General features: G+C 34.2%; 1 protein-coding gene across 1 annotated transcript in view; it reads left to right on the forward strand.

The window, feature by feature from the left end:
- LOC110021275 (rho GTPase-activating protein 7) overlaps positions 1-15,833 on the forward strand; it is a gene marked incomplete in the record, with an annotated part of 99,358 nt that overhangs the window by 65,173 nt on the left and 18,352 nt on the right. Inside the window, 4 exon segments of the mRNA XM_020719707.1 lie at positions 28-351; positions 1,238-1,287; positions 1,834-1,894; positions 1,981-2,064. Coding sequence (XP_020575366.1) covers positions 28-351; positions 1,238-1,287; positions 1,834-1,894; positions 1,981-2,064 — 519 coding nt within the window.

Genomic DNA, 15,833 nt, shown 5'->3' on the forward strand with positions numbered 1-15,833 from the left:
AAATTAGAATCTTCACTGTTATTTCAGGGGTTTGCAGGCGATGATTCAGATGCTGATTCTCTTGCAGATAATAAAGATTCAGCAACGAAGACCAGACCAGCTGGGGGTTGTCAAGATGATGATGTACATGGCCTAACAAACCAAGATGACTCTTTGGCCAAAAAGGATTCCCCAAATGCGTTGCCTTCCCGTGAAACTCCTCTTTCAATGGGGGAAATTTTGTCATCATTAGATTCTAGCATTCTTTTCCCTTCTAATTCTGCTGAATATGGTATCGATAGACACGTGACCAAGCTAAATGTTTCACATAATCATGCAAAGAGGACCACCAATTTTTGGGGTCGTAATAATGTGAGCATTTCCTGTTTGAAGAAATAGTACCCTCTTAATTATTTACGGTTAAACCTTTCAAACTTTTTCATTCCTTGCAAGTTTGAGACTCTTAAACTCTTTAGATGATTGCTTGTGATTACTAATTCATTATGATTTGATGAGCTATCGTTTGTTATGTCGTGCTTCCTTTGTTGAGGGATATGCGATTGTCATTATAGGATCCATTCTCAATCTTTTGTGAATAGAGAAACAACCAAGCATAAAACAACAACAACAAGCCTTTTTCCCACTAAGTGGGGTCAGCTGCATGGATCCTTTTTCTCCATTGTGTCCTAATGAGTGTCCTATTTAAGAGAAACAACTAAGCATAGTTCAAATAAAAAATCAAAGTTTAGTTGAAGTGGGAACTCAACAGCATGGATTGATTGCAGTAAAATAAGTAGTCATTGAATTATTTTCCTTTCTACCTTTGCAATTTTGAAGATTATACTATTTCAAGTCATTATTTTTTAATTATAGATGGTTCCTCTAGATTACTCAAGATACTCCACTTGTTTCAGAGGGTGTAATAATTTTTTTATTGTATACATTTTTACTGGGAATATTGTAGGGAATGTTATAGTTGGCGTCTGGCCTTGTGGGTGAAACATTTGTATTTTGTTGATTGCCAGTAAGGGGGTGCCTAGTATGTATGAGGTCATTAATGCATATCAATAGATGTTGACTTAACGCTTGTATACTCTATTTACACACCATAATTAGTTTCTTTTGCACCAATTCAAGTGAAGAACACATGTATGCATGTTATCATGTTATTTTCTTAAATTTCACAATGGTTTCAGGTTTAACATTTTTGCTGTATTTATGTATGGTTTCCTGATTAACCTGTGTTGTCATTTTTTAGGCTAGGAAAACTCATTCAATGGATTCTGTTGATTCATCTGGTGAAGAGGAGTAAGTGCTTCAATAACAATTAGTTACCTTTACTCATGCACAACAGGAAAATATTAGAAAAGTTAATTTCAAGAAAAAATCTACATGAAACTCAAATCAAGGAAGAATTGCATAATTTTTTGGCATAAAGAACATTTAAAATACTCTTTGTTTGACTTTTAAATAAAGTCACATGACCTCAATTCAGACTATGCTATCGTTGTCCTTTCACTCAGTTGTCAAGTTCATACTTCAAACCTGGATATTTTCATTTATCTCTAAAATACTGACCTTCATTCTTTAGGTTTTATTATAGTTCGAAGATTTCTATCATAGGATGTTTATGCATTAAAGTGCTGTTGTTTTGAAAAGAAAAAAAAAAGATCAGGAATAATATGAGCCTACTTGAAACCTTAGAACAATTTAGAAGTTGAAATTTTACCCACTTTTAGCGAACTTCTTAGAATATACTAATATCAAATTGGATGGATGCTCTGATTCTTTCATTATGCAACTATACTATTCAGTTCAACCGCTGTGGACTAAGTTAACTTGCACTGATGTTAGGCTTGCTATTCAGAGGCTTGAAATGACAAAGAATGACCTTCGCATGAGAATTGCGAAAGAGGTTTGAAAACATTATTTTGTCCTTATTGTCATCAATGGGATGGTAGGCATGAATTCTTACTGGGGCAGTTTGAATCTACCTTTCAGGCCAAAGGCAATGCCATTTTGCAGGCTAGCTTGGAAAAAAGAAAGCAGGCATTGCATGATCGTCGCTTAGCACTGGAACAAGATGTACCATTCTTTTGCTCAGTTATTGAAGTTGTTTAATTTTTTTTCTTTTATGTTGTGTTAATCTGATGTATCATATTTTACATCCTAATTTCATATTTTTTTTCAAAGTGAATGAGGTTCTTATAATCAAAATTTTGCTCTTTATAGCTTCCTTGATGATATGAAGCTTCATTTGGGTGCTCTTTTATGGTTGTCATTGTATTTTTTTTTCACCTTTTTTATGGTTAGTATTAGGACGGTTCATGTGCACGGTATTGATGTATGCTGCATGTTCTTTAAAAATAAATTGTTAGAACGATCAAGAGCTGGTTAAATAATAAGAGATATAAGATTTGTACATTAAAACTAATTATATGATACATAGTTATAGTGGATGTGTTATCATTTTTTCATTTTGTCCTGCAACTCATCGACAGGGGTTGAATGATTATTTCATTCTTTATGCTAATACAATTGAAGCTTAGTAGATATACTTTGGAAGAGATTTCATTTGCAGTACAACTTCTTGATGTTGCTGCTAAGGAACTAGACCAAGGCATCAGTTTATTATGAGACATCCTGGAGCGATGCATCGAAAGATGATAAAATGGGACATTTAAGGAATGTTTATCAAGATGGTAGATGCAATGGAACGTATAGAAGATGGATCTTGAAGGGATCATTACTTTGGAATGACAATCTTTGTTTCTTACTAATACTTATGGTCACCGGATTGGTAAGCCGCTACAAGTACATTGGTTGGAAGGTGATTCTGAAAGTTTGAAGCGGCTTTTAAATAATCCAAACAAAGTGCATTCATATGAAGCTCTCATGTGGCTTTTGAGGGCATTGCAAGGGTTTTCTGCTGTCCTGGTTCCCAACTTTGAGGAGTAGTCTAGATCTATGCATAAGTATTTGAAGATTATGAAGCTCTCATGTGGCTTTTGAGGGCATTGCAAAAGTTTTCTGCTGTCCTGGTTCCCAACTTTGAGGTGTAGTCTAGATCTATGCATAAGTATTTGAAGATGGTGCCCATATTAGCTGAAACTAATTGGAGTGCTATATGGACTAATTTGATGCTTGAATTGCGAGCTTTCAACAATGTTACCCCTGTTATTGCCGCCATCAATATTACTGCTTCATTTGGAAAGATATAATATTGGGGCAACGGGCAATTTTTTAAGAAAAAAATCTCCATTAGAGAACAAAATACCCATTAGGCAGGGAAACCATAAATTCATATGGAGAATTATTTTTAAACTTGGGGGAACTCTCTGCTTGTGATTTGAAATTTTCTGCAGGTACATTGAAGACCCCTCACTTTTTTTGAGATCACTGGTTAAATAATCTTTTGATCCCCTGCCATAGTGTCTTATGATACTGACAAGGGAGTCTGTTTAAATAGCTGAGAAGGTTGGTGTTCTCCCTTGCCCCCAAACTGGGGGTTGACGCTGGGAGGCTGCGAGAACTTCAGATGATTTGATTTGTAAGAAATTTAAAAATGTGAACTTTTGGAATTGCAATGAAACTAAATGCATATTTTTAGAGATGTAAATAACTTTAAAATGAAATATTTGTGCTTGCAAAATGAATTGAATATGAAATATTATAAATTGAGGGGCTAAGCGTGTAAGCTTGACTTAAATAAAATATCATAATTTGGAGAGTATAAGCTAGTAAGCTTTGCTAAAATATGAAATGTCATAAATTGGGAGGCTAAACTTAAATTTAATATCCAATTTTCCAAATTCGGGCTAAAGCTTGATTGGATCTAAGCGTTCGGGCTGACAAATTAACTCAAATATGAATGCATAAATTAGATTTGAATTCAATAATATGAATGTCATTCTTAAATATTAAACTATGACTTATATGTTCAATCCCGTCTTCGGATTCACAACATGATTGCAAGCGAATAGTAGACAGTGCATTCAAAGCCTAAAATCATAGTACTTTTGCAAATATTTTAAATTCTATATAACATAAAAATTTATAAGATTTGTGGTTATCTCTTTAAGTAAAATGCAACATCTTGAAATATGAGCCATACTTTTAAGGCTTAGATGAGTAACACTTGATATATTCCCGAGCTATGCATTCTTTAAGGTGGTTTTATAAACAAATCAATTATACATAAAGTTAAACGCCTGCATGTGCTTCAACCAATGTGTTGAATGTTCAACTAATGCGTTTGAGAATGTTGTGCGGGCTAATCAGGTCTCCTTGTCTACAGGGCAGGGTTGTAAGTCCCACCCCCTAGTCCGATCCTCCTCCTAGTGACTGAAGTTGACGAGTCTAGTAGTTTTAAAATAAACGTCCAAATCTAAAATAGAAATTTATACCTCCAAATCATCTCACTAGTCCGATCCTCCTACATATAAGGATTGGAGTTAATAAGATTTATATTTTGAAAAGCTTAAATTAACAAAACTAAATGTCCCCCTTTAAATATAAAAGGTTTAAAATGTTCAAGACCTTGATGATAGTAGTGTTGATTTTAGATTAAAATCAAGCTTTTCAAAATAATCAATTAATAAATAAATAAAATTTAATCACTTCAAAGCTAAAAACAAAATTCCATCAACCCATGTAATAGTTTGTCGAGGGTGACAAACTTTTGATTAACTTTAACTCACAAAGAGTGAATGTAATATCAAATGTATTAATATATTCACAATTGAAGTAATTGCATGCTAGGAAGGACGTGACCCGAGTCCTCTATCCACGTGGTGCTGTCGACAAATTACACCACAAAATAATGGTTACGACAATAGTCCTCTGACTGTGTGGCTGCTACCAAATGCACCATTATATTACAGTCACGACCATATCTTATATGTTTCCTAACAACTTTTTACTCTTTTAATTTTTCATAAGGGCACAATTGATTGACACAAAGCCTTATGTTGGCTAAGTTCAATTTAAATTTTTCCTCTTAGACAACTATCCACCTCAAATTTCAATGATTTCTTAGACGCAACCCATGGTTTCTAACAAGAATCCTTTTCTCAGGTTGGATCAACTTCCTCCGCTGACTAAGTAGATCAGTGACCATGATGACCCTGGATGATGGAACCATGGGATCTTGATCGAGTTTCGTCTTCATTCCCCACCATTCGCTTTAAGCTTCAATTGATGAATTCTACAACCTAAATCCTAAGTATACTGCTATTTTTTGTTAGATATTCACTTAATACTGACTAGTTTTCATCGAAATGCTCTCCTGTTATCGAGAGGGGTAATTAACCATAGGGGCTTGCACCTATGAGAAACCTCAAACCCAGATCAAAAGAACCATAGGGGCTTGCGCCTATGAGAAACCTCAAACCCAGATCAAAAGAGAAACCTCGAACCACAGATCAAAAGGTCCTCGCTAAATGAGGGTGGAATCTTTGTGTAGTGTCTTATCTATGCTTTAATCTGTCTTCTGAAAATTCAACGCTTCAAAGCTCTCAGCAAAACAAAAATAAAAATAAATTCAGAGTGTTTTCGAGGAGCAGTCATTAATTTTCGGAGTCCACAATACTTATTTCAGGTGCAGATTTGTTGGACACAAAATGTGGTGTTTATTCTGCTTTGTTTTGTTAAATGTAGGCATGCTTGTGGTGAAGCTTGGGGTGGTTAGTATGGCATGTGTGTTTATTCGTATTTCATAAGATCTATTTTTAAAAATCTTTAAAATATTTGAGCATTTATTTTTTGTAATTAGTAGGTGCATGCTGCATGGTGCTATGATTTGCTTCTTCTTTTAAAACATTTTATAGCATTCTTTGGTTTCAAGTATTTCTTCAGTAATGGTGAGTTGGATGTTGAACTGGGCATTTTTTATTGCCTAATTGCTTAATTTTATCATGTCAGGGGAGAATTCGCTAAAATGTGTTGACCCTTAAGGCATTTTTAGTGAGTCTAGGCTGTGTCAATACTGTGTTTATGTTTTCTTTATTGTGTTGTTTTGGTTTTTGGGGGGTTTTCTAAATAGTTTTTGAGTTGCATGTAACAATTTATAATATCTTTGGGCTTTGATGTTAAGAAGCTCTTCATTAGCTTTTGTAATTTTTGGGCCAATTTTGAAAAAAAAAATATTACTTCTTCATATTTCCCATTTTATTCATTTAATTGTGTTATATGACAACCAAAACCGATGTTATGGTTGTAATTCCCTCTAATATTAATCATCTCTAATTTTATGTTGTGTTATGTTTGTTTGATTTTTGTATTTAGAACATGGACATCTACTTCAAAATTAAAAAAGTGGCTATATCCTTTTTCTTCAAGAAATTTATGAGTAAATCCTTTCATTTCGCTATTTTTTTATTCTACATTTATGAACATTTAGTTAGGATATTCTCATGCTGTATTTAGATGATAAATTCTTGATGAATATAACTCATTTGGTCATTTATATCGAGCTATTTGAGAAATTGATCATTTCCATCGAAGAGTAAAAGAGATGGAGATACACCTAGTACCAAATATATTCGATCTTCATAAGATGAGTGCATGCTAATCTAGTACTTAATAAGGGTATTTCTTAATTCCTACATAATATCATAGCTTTGATCCACGTGCCACAAAGGCTCAATCCGTGTGCCTTAATCTAATGGTGTAGAGCGTTGAACTGCGTGCTTTGATTGAATGATATAGATCCTTGGTCTGTGTATTTTTAAGTTCTTTATTATCATTAGAGTTGAAATTTAACTACTTCCAATATAGTTCTAAGTCAATTGATTGATAACTTTAAGATTTAATTAAATGGATATCATTAATATCAAATCTCGATATATTCTCAAAAGAAGCATGTTATCATGATAAATCATAGTGAAGAACTCACTATTCACATGGACACAGCAAAAATCAAAGTTACAAAAGATTGACAAGTATTTCAGGAATCATATAGAACCCTTGCCTTCAAATTTTATGGTGAACAACTTGTGTGTTATCTTTTTATTATTCGAATTACAGTAATAAATGCTCACTAAAATCTTATGCTTGTTATTTCATTTAATTTTTATGGGAAAAGCTTGCAATCATTTTTGGCAGAATTTCATACAAATTTTATCAATAATGTCGCCTCGAACATTTAGTTGATTCTCTCATTGCTAATTCAAAGTTTTGTTGTGGTGAAATGTGTAGAGAAGGGAAAACGCATGTCTGGAGCAATAAGAATACTACATGAGTGTAGAACAATGACTGCCCGATGCTTAGAAGCAAACTGGTTGTGCCGCAGCGAGTATAGAGCCACAAGCATTAGTACTGCAGGCATGCATGTAAGTGGCCTACGCATATAAGGATTGATTGGATGGGATTGTGTTTTTAGGAGGGGGGTGGGGGTCGACTAGGGCAAGGTTTACGTTATTGGGAAATCATGTTAAGGGCATGCATATTTTATTGCCTTGATCTACTAAATACATGGGATTATATATAGACATACAAAAGAATACACATAATGAACAAATGAAGGAAAGTGATATCCCCACTTATGAGGACAAAGTCTTACTTAATATTATTACCTTCCAATAGTAGGAATCCACCTGATGTGTCAAGAACTTTACACACATTTAATGAAATTATTCTATCCAGCAATTTCTCAAATATTTTGATTAGTTTAAGGACAAGATGCGGTGTCCGTTACCTTAGAGTTAATCATCATAGATACCTAGGAAAGAGGATTAAGTTGGTCCTAGAGAGTAACTTTATGAATTATCTCACTTGCATTATTTTTTTATTTATTTTTATAACAGATCATCTAGCCATTCTATAGGATACATCCTTTTTTAAATTATATCTATAAAACCCGCCCCCCAGCTCCACACTATTAAAGTTACTAGCTATATTTTTAATTATGGAGCTTAGTACTGATGCAGAGAACAAAGGCGACTAGATTCAAACCCTATATGAGCAAATGAGAAGGTAATTTCCAAAGCAGAACACCATATATCAAAGATCGGCTAACAAATCGAGAAAAATTATAATCTTCATGGAAGGAAGCATGGTGTGAATCAGACTGAATGAGAGAGCCATCTTGTATGTTCATTCAATAAACGCAAGCAAAGAGCTCATTTAAATTTCTCAAGAGTATTAATCACAAATGCAGGCGTCATCATATGTTCGTCCCAAACTGATACAAGAAATAGAAAAATCTTTTCGATTTTGTTTTTCCTGGTTTAGAAATTTCACCCTAAGGGTTAGCTCGCCCCCTTAGGGGTCATACCATAAGTAAAATTAGTATCAGAATTATTTTGCATTCGACTTAATATGTTGATTTAGAACCTGTTAGAAATTATTGTTTGTGTTTTGTGTTGTTTCAAGATTGTTTTCCATTTTCCTCTCTATTCTGAGAGATGTAGCCTTTTTCTCCTTCAAGTAGTGAGACTAGATCAAGAATAGGTAATAGAATCTTATGACATTTGTATAGGCTGACCTAGCAACCGACCTCTTCCACAATTTTGCTTTTCATATGGACAACGACAGCCACTGTCTTTTCTCCAAGCAACCTTATTTCTCATATTTTTCTCCTTCATTTTCATCTAGCAACACCCCAACATCTTTAGGATCCATCAACACCATCTACGAACTCTCGATCGGTGTCAGTGCAAAAAATAAAAAAATAAATAGACAAACTCAACTTGAGAATAACTATAATACTAATTCTAATTAAGGTAAATAAGATTCAATGTTGGGCTGGTCAGGAGAAATAGAATCGGAAATGTCATTTCTATTTCAATGACATACCTTGGATGATGCATGAGCCATGCATATTTCCTTTCTCAAGAAAGAACCTAAAAAGGTCTAGTCCTCTACCTCTCTATGAAATTTCTTAGTTGTATTTTGTTATCACACACAAATCAATAGATCAATAACTTGGCATTTCTACCAACATGATTTTAAGGAATTTCTCGTTAGAGGCAAAATAAAATAAAATAAATTGTGATTTGGGCTTTTGAATTGCACTCATCTGAAGTAGCATTTATAATGTCATAGGATGATACAACGTCTAAAGAATTTTTTTTACATTAAGTAGCAAGCATTAAATTATTGTATGTTTCATTAAATTATTGTATGTTTGTATTTCATTGCTATCTTTTTAGGAGTTGATATGAGTGTATTTGTCATTAATTGTAATAATTCTAAAAAGGACGTTATTACATACTAACCTTATTATATTACACCATGCTGCATGTATATAACAAAGAAAATAAACTGAATAGGTTGGCTAGATGATCTGTTAACTCTAATACTATTTCTAATTAAGGTAAATAAGATTCCATGGTGGGCTGGTCAGGAGAAATAGAATCGGAAATGCGATTTCTATTTCAATGACATACCTTGGATGATGCATGAGCCATGCATAGTTCATTTTTCAAGCAAGAACATAAAAAGGTCTAGTCCTCTACTTCTCAATGAAAATGCTTAGATGTTTTTTCTTATCACACACAGATCAATAGATTTTCAATTTGGCATTTTTACCAACATGATTTTAAGGAATTTCTGGTTAGAGGCAAAAAAAAAAAAAAGAAAAAGATTTGATCTTTCGAAATACACTCATCTGAAGTTGCATTTTTAATGTCATACGACGATACACCATCTAAAGATTTTTTTTAACATTAAGCAGCATTAAATTATTGTATGTTTGTATTTTATTGCTATCTTTTTAGGAGTTGATATGAATGTATTTGTCATTAATTGTAAAATATCTGAAAAGAGTTCTATTACTTGCTAACCTTCTTGCATTGCATTTTGCTACATATATATAACAAAGAAAAGAAATTGAATAGGAATCCCCAAGTGATTTCATAATGCGACTTGGCAATTTCCAATACTCTTCCTCAACCTGAGTTGCATATGTTGTATAAACCAAGTTTAAATTTCAATTCTTCTTGATTAACCTTTGGTAATGTTTTGGTGAGTATATTTGTAATTTGAAGTAGTGTAGGAACATAGCCGAGTTGAAAATTTTCATTGTTAACCTTTTCTGAGATGAAGTGTCAGCCAATCTCCATGTGTTTTGTTCTGTCATGATGCACTTGATTTTTGACTATACTAATAGTTGTTTGGCCATTAACGAACATTTTAATTGTCTTTTTTCTCAACCTTAAGTTTCTTTAATAGCCTTTGAATCTGTATTCTCTCACATATTTCTAGTGCAAGTTCATGATATTCAGATTCTGCATTACTTCGTGAGACAACATGCTTTCTTACTTCACGTGATGAGATTGCCCTAGACATATGAACAATATCTGATGGTTGATTTCTAATCAGTTGCTTCTTCTACCTGGCTAACATTTATATATATCAATTTCATGGTTTCTAGATCTTTTGAAGAGTAAACCATCTCCAGTGGTCATCTTAAAGTTTCTCAGGATACTGTTCAACACTTACAAATGATCATCATTTGAATTATTTATGTGTTGGATTGCTGCACTGACTAAATATGCAATTTTAGGTTGTGTGTGATATGCAAAGTAGTTTGTCTAGAAGTGTTTAATAGTTTTCTTTTTCAGCTGGATTGTGTTGGATTGCTGCACTGACTAAATATGCAATTTCAGGTTGTGTGTGATATGCAAAGTAGTTTGTCCACAAGTGTTTAATAGTTTTCTTTTTCAGCTGGACTTTTTTTTTTCACTTATGTTCAACATTTTGTTGGAATTCATGGTTGTGTCAACCAGTTTACACCCGAACACAACAGTTTCTCTTAATAGGTCTAAGTTGTAGTTCTAGAATTGGACAATTCCTTATTTAAATTTGTCAAACCAAGTACAAGGAAGACTGCTTCAAGCTATCTAATGGCTTCTTTAACTTGCAAGTTTGTCTGTTGTTGGACTTAATTTTCAAGCTTGAAGGTATACTCTTGTAGACTTCTTTATCATGGTTGCCATTCAAGAATGTATTTTTCACATCAGGTTGATATAAAGGTCAATCTTGATTTACTACAAGAGAGAGTAGAGTCTGAACCACTTTAGCTTTTTCAATAGGTGCAAATATTTCTTTATAGTCAATCCCGTATGACTGCATGAAGTCCTTGGCAACCAGTCTGGCTTTGAAACTTACACTTTCATCACCATTGTATTTGACCGTGAATATCCGTTTGCAACCTACATGATTTTTTTCATGCGACAACTCTGTAAGTGTCTATGTGCTATTATTTTCTAGATCGTGAATTTCTTTCTCAACTGCCTGTTTTGATGTTGAAACTTTTAGAGCTTTTGGATAGAGTTGGGAACTTGCACGTTATCAAGATTTTTTATAAAAGCTCTGTAAGGTGATAACTTCCGATAGGCTACATATCTTTCAATTGGATAACGAGTGCACCATCGAATACCTTTCATATTTGCAATTGGTTACATTGGTGTAAGAGAGTTACGAGTAGAGGAATCACACCATTATGATTATCAGAAGGATTTAGTTCTGGTTCTTGACAGTTCTGTGTCTACAAAGTATCCTCTAAATGCTCGTGGTTTTTCTTCATATATAGATACAAAATTTTTTATCATTAGTGTCATTTTGAGGTGGAGTAGAAAAAGTTGAGATAGTTTCTATGACAGAGTTTGGTTCTCCAATTGAAGTTGGCTAAGGTGGACTAGAGACAAGTGGAGCTGGTTGAGGGACGATTTGGTTCAATTAAAGAAAAATTGGTTGGATTATTGAAAAGAGATCACAATTACAATATTCTCTCAGGTTCTCCTGAACTCCTTTTATTTGAGAAAATAAAATTCATTCTCAAAGATTGTGACATCCATAGAGTTGTGTATTATCCCAGTGGTTGGAGAGGAGAATTTATTCCTTTTTTATTGGATGAGTAACCAAGGTAAATGCATTTGAGAGACTCAGGATCAAACGGTGTGGTGTCGTTGATGGATTTGAACAGAAAGATAGAACAACCAAAAATCTTCAATGGCAAGTAAAAAAAAATGTTTAGATGTGGGTAAAATTTCATGAGAACATTATGCGGAATTTGAAAATTTTGGACTCAACTAGGCATCCTATTCACGAGATATGTGGTTGTAAGAATGACTTCTCCCCAAAATATCTAGGCACATGGTTAAATATCATAATTGCACGGGCCACATCAAGTGTATATATATATTTTTTATTGTGACCATTTTGTTGAGTATCCACAAATGAACTTGTATAAATAATATTATACTTAGAAAGATAAGGACTAAGGATCAAATTAAATTATTTCATAGCATTTTTTCAGTTTTAGCTATTTAAATTTTGCTTTGGAATTGAGTGAGAATCATGGAACGAAAAGATTGAAATATGGTGGTTGTTTCCTATTTTTCTTTCATAAGGAATATTCATGTTCTTGTGTGACTATCTATGGATGATACAACCCATCTTGCCCCATTATATTATTTACTTGGTGAGGTTCTCCAAATATCACTATGAATTAGAGAAAAAAAATTTGAAGGCAATTTGGAATTTATACATGTCTGGTATGTTTTGCAAGTTGACATCTTTCACATTGATAAATATTTAATTTTTTAGTGATAAATAAATGTGAAAACATTTCTTTGACGGAGGCAACAATGAATTAACATGACTTAACTTTTAATTGATATAGAATTTGAATTTGATTAAGAAATATAATTTGAAGGATGACTATGTCTATACGGATGAAGTTATTTTCTTTGAGCAAGTATAGACCACCATGCATCTTCGCACTGCTAGTAACTTTTTTCAAAACTACTACTTAAAAAATCACAATAATTGGAATAAAATTTAGTCACAAATTTTACTTCATGGGTAAATTTTTTGATTGAGATTGGGTTGCAACTTAATTTTGGAACATAAAACATAGAGTATGCATGTAGATCCTTTGTTAATTTGAGTGGTCCAATTTCTGTTACTGGCAAGTATGAACTAGAGTATGCATGTAGATCCTTTGTTAATTTGAGTGTTCCAGTTTCTGCTACTGGCATTTGTTAGCTAAAGAGTGACTGGTACGTGAATTGTAACTTTTGAAGACATCTATGCCTCCAATCATGTGATTTGTGGATCCGGTTTCAACTAGCCAAGATTTTAATTTATTGCTTTGAAAGTTAAAGGCATGCGATGAGATACCTTGGTATGCTAACAAGTTGATAGGTTGTTCGGTAGATGATTGTGATGCTTGTTTTGAACGGTTATTATATATTTTTTTGTAGTATTTCAATTTGCACCATGGTGAACGGGCTAAATTTTGAATTGTTGTTGAAAGATATGGAGGGACTGAAGATGTAGACTTGGATCTGGAGTGAATTTTAAGAAAGAAGATTGAGAAGTCCTATCATGTTTGACCATGATAAGATTATGAAGCTTGAATCAAGAAGATTTCTTGATCGAACGGAAGTGAAAGGAGGGTCCTTATTTTGACTGCTCAATTGGATGAGCAAAGATGAACTGGAGGAAGGAGGTTTCTTTGTTCGACTTGATGATCAAATAGGAACTAGAGGGACGTGTGTTGCTCTCGATTTTTATACGCTCTCAGTGAGCGGGCCTTTTATAATCTAGTGCCTTGTGATCAAGGATGGAGATGCAGAGAGGTCACAATGTGCTAAGTATATTGCACGGACTAAATAATTATGAAGAGTTGACTGCTTTTGGCAACATTTTGGAGCCTTGGATTGTATGAAACCAAGGGAATCATCATTGAAGGGAATAATGAGACTATCATCAACTACTTCCGGCGATGCACAAATGCTAAGATATGGTAACAACAAAGCTGCAATGAACACAATATTGCTTCCATTGCTTATTTAAAGTAAGTTCTTTTATTTTTTACCCACAGAGAATGTTACAAAAAAGCCCATTTTTTGTGTCCGGTTAGCTTTGGGTTCTTTTATTTTTTACCCACAGAGAATGTTACAAAGAAGCCCATTTTTTGTGTCCGGTTAGCTTTGGATATTTTTTTTGTTTATGATGCTCACACTTGTGACCCACTTTTTTGAGTTTGGTGGAGGTTGATGCCTACCATACTACACCTTTTTGTATAGCTTTTGTAGCTCTTTTGTAATATTTTGATTTATATGAATGCAAAATGCACACCATTCACGAAATGAATTGTTTGTGGTTTTAGCAAAACTGTTTGTGGTTTTAGCAAATTGAATAGGACTATTCGAACGGAGCTTCTTGGTCGATTAAAATAAACGAATGATTGAGCTAGTCATTTTGATTGAGTGGAAGGGTCGAACGACCGACGAAGCACTGTGATCAAGATGACACAATGCTATCTTGTGCATGCAAGAGGAGACGACTTGCTGATTTGCAAAAATCAAATAATTGGAATATACCTGCAATGCAAGAACAAGACGATCTTTTTTTGCAATGCATGAATGATATGTTCTGTGACGCACAAACAAAAGATTCGAACGATCTATTTGAACGAAAGGATTTGAGCAGTAGTAGTGTTGTGGAAGGAACAGAAGGGATGCACAAACGAGATCAGAGGATCTTGCGGTATATCTTCCTCGATCTAGTCAAATCATAGAAACAAGTTGAATGGAAGAGAGGAGCGGCTGGGAATCTTGACATCATAACATGAAGAGGTGTTCCGCGAACTTTTTGAATGGAATGGATGACAGTAGTTTTATTATTCAAAGACTGGAAGTGGAGAAATCTTTTGATATTGAGTTGAAATTTTGAAGGAATTTTATTCCTTGCTAACCTTCATGCATTATAAATTACTACATATATAAAAAAAGAAACCATATAGGAATCTCTCCAAAATGCGAAAGGAATATAAAAAGGAAGTATTTAGTAAAGGAAACACAATTAGTGAAATATATTCAGGAAATGAAATAAATCTTTTATAATTCGGATTTATACTTTCTAATATTAATGCTCCTAGGTGGTTATAGATGGTAATTGCTTTAATTCAATGTTGATGAGGACAAGCAGTAGTAGGTAGTGAATCCCAAGTTAAGGATGATAGAAGACCCTACTAAGAATACCTTTAGAAACTATTTTCTGTCGTGATCCTCCTTTTTGACAACGACCTTTATTATCTTGATTTTATTTTTCAAATTGGGGCTTGGGAATCTACATAGGGTGTTGGCACAACAATTAAGTATCACCTAAAATCCTTTTTGATCTACCTTATGCAGCACATGCACATAGGAGTTCTAAATATCTTATGATCTCTGAGATATATGCTAAAGCCCTTCTATTTTTAAGGTTCACATTAGACCTATTCTATGGAAGGTAAACTTCCTCCTATTGGCATCAATTTTTAATATTACACATTCGGTAACCACTTGAATGACTCAGGATGACTTTGTGTCCTTCATACCATCCGAAGGCTCATGATACTCATTCAAACCTCCTGGTACGTGCCATGAGCACAGAGCCAGGATCAGTACCGATTTTTTGCCCTACTCGGGTATACTGACCATGGAATGAGTTGGTTTGGGACATGTTTAACATCATCCCAATGTTTAGAAACCTTACCCCATTAATTTAGACTTGTCTCTAGCCATCTGACGTTACTAGGTGAGAAATAGGGTTTCAGGCTACTTTGCACCCTCTGGGAATGCTCACTATTTCGAGGGGTTATTTCGGTGTTATGGTGTGTTCGCAGGCCTTTTATGATTGTTAGAAATCATATCCCATTTATTCAGGATCTTCTGAGGTCGAGGGAACTCGTCTGGGACCTCCGTCGCGCTCCAGGGCATTCGACCATACGTTTAAACTGGCATGACCACGCCCAGTTTACGCATGGTCACACCAAAATAACCCCAAAACTTGCTCAAGATAGAGAGCACGACATAGTTACGCCGCTAATGTTGCATAGCCACGCCAGTTTCGGGCGG

This window comes from Phalaenopsis equestris, unplaced genomic scaffold, assembly GCF_001263595.1.
Source record: "Phalaenopsis equestris unplaced genomic scaffold, ASM126359v1 Scaffold000128, whole genome shotgun sequence".
Lineage (NCBI taxonomy): Eukaryota > Viridiplantae > Streptophyta > Magnoliopsida > Asparagales > Orchidaceae > Phalaenopsis > Phalaenopsis equestris.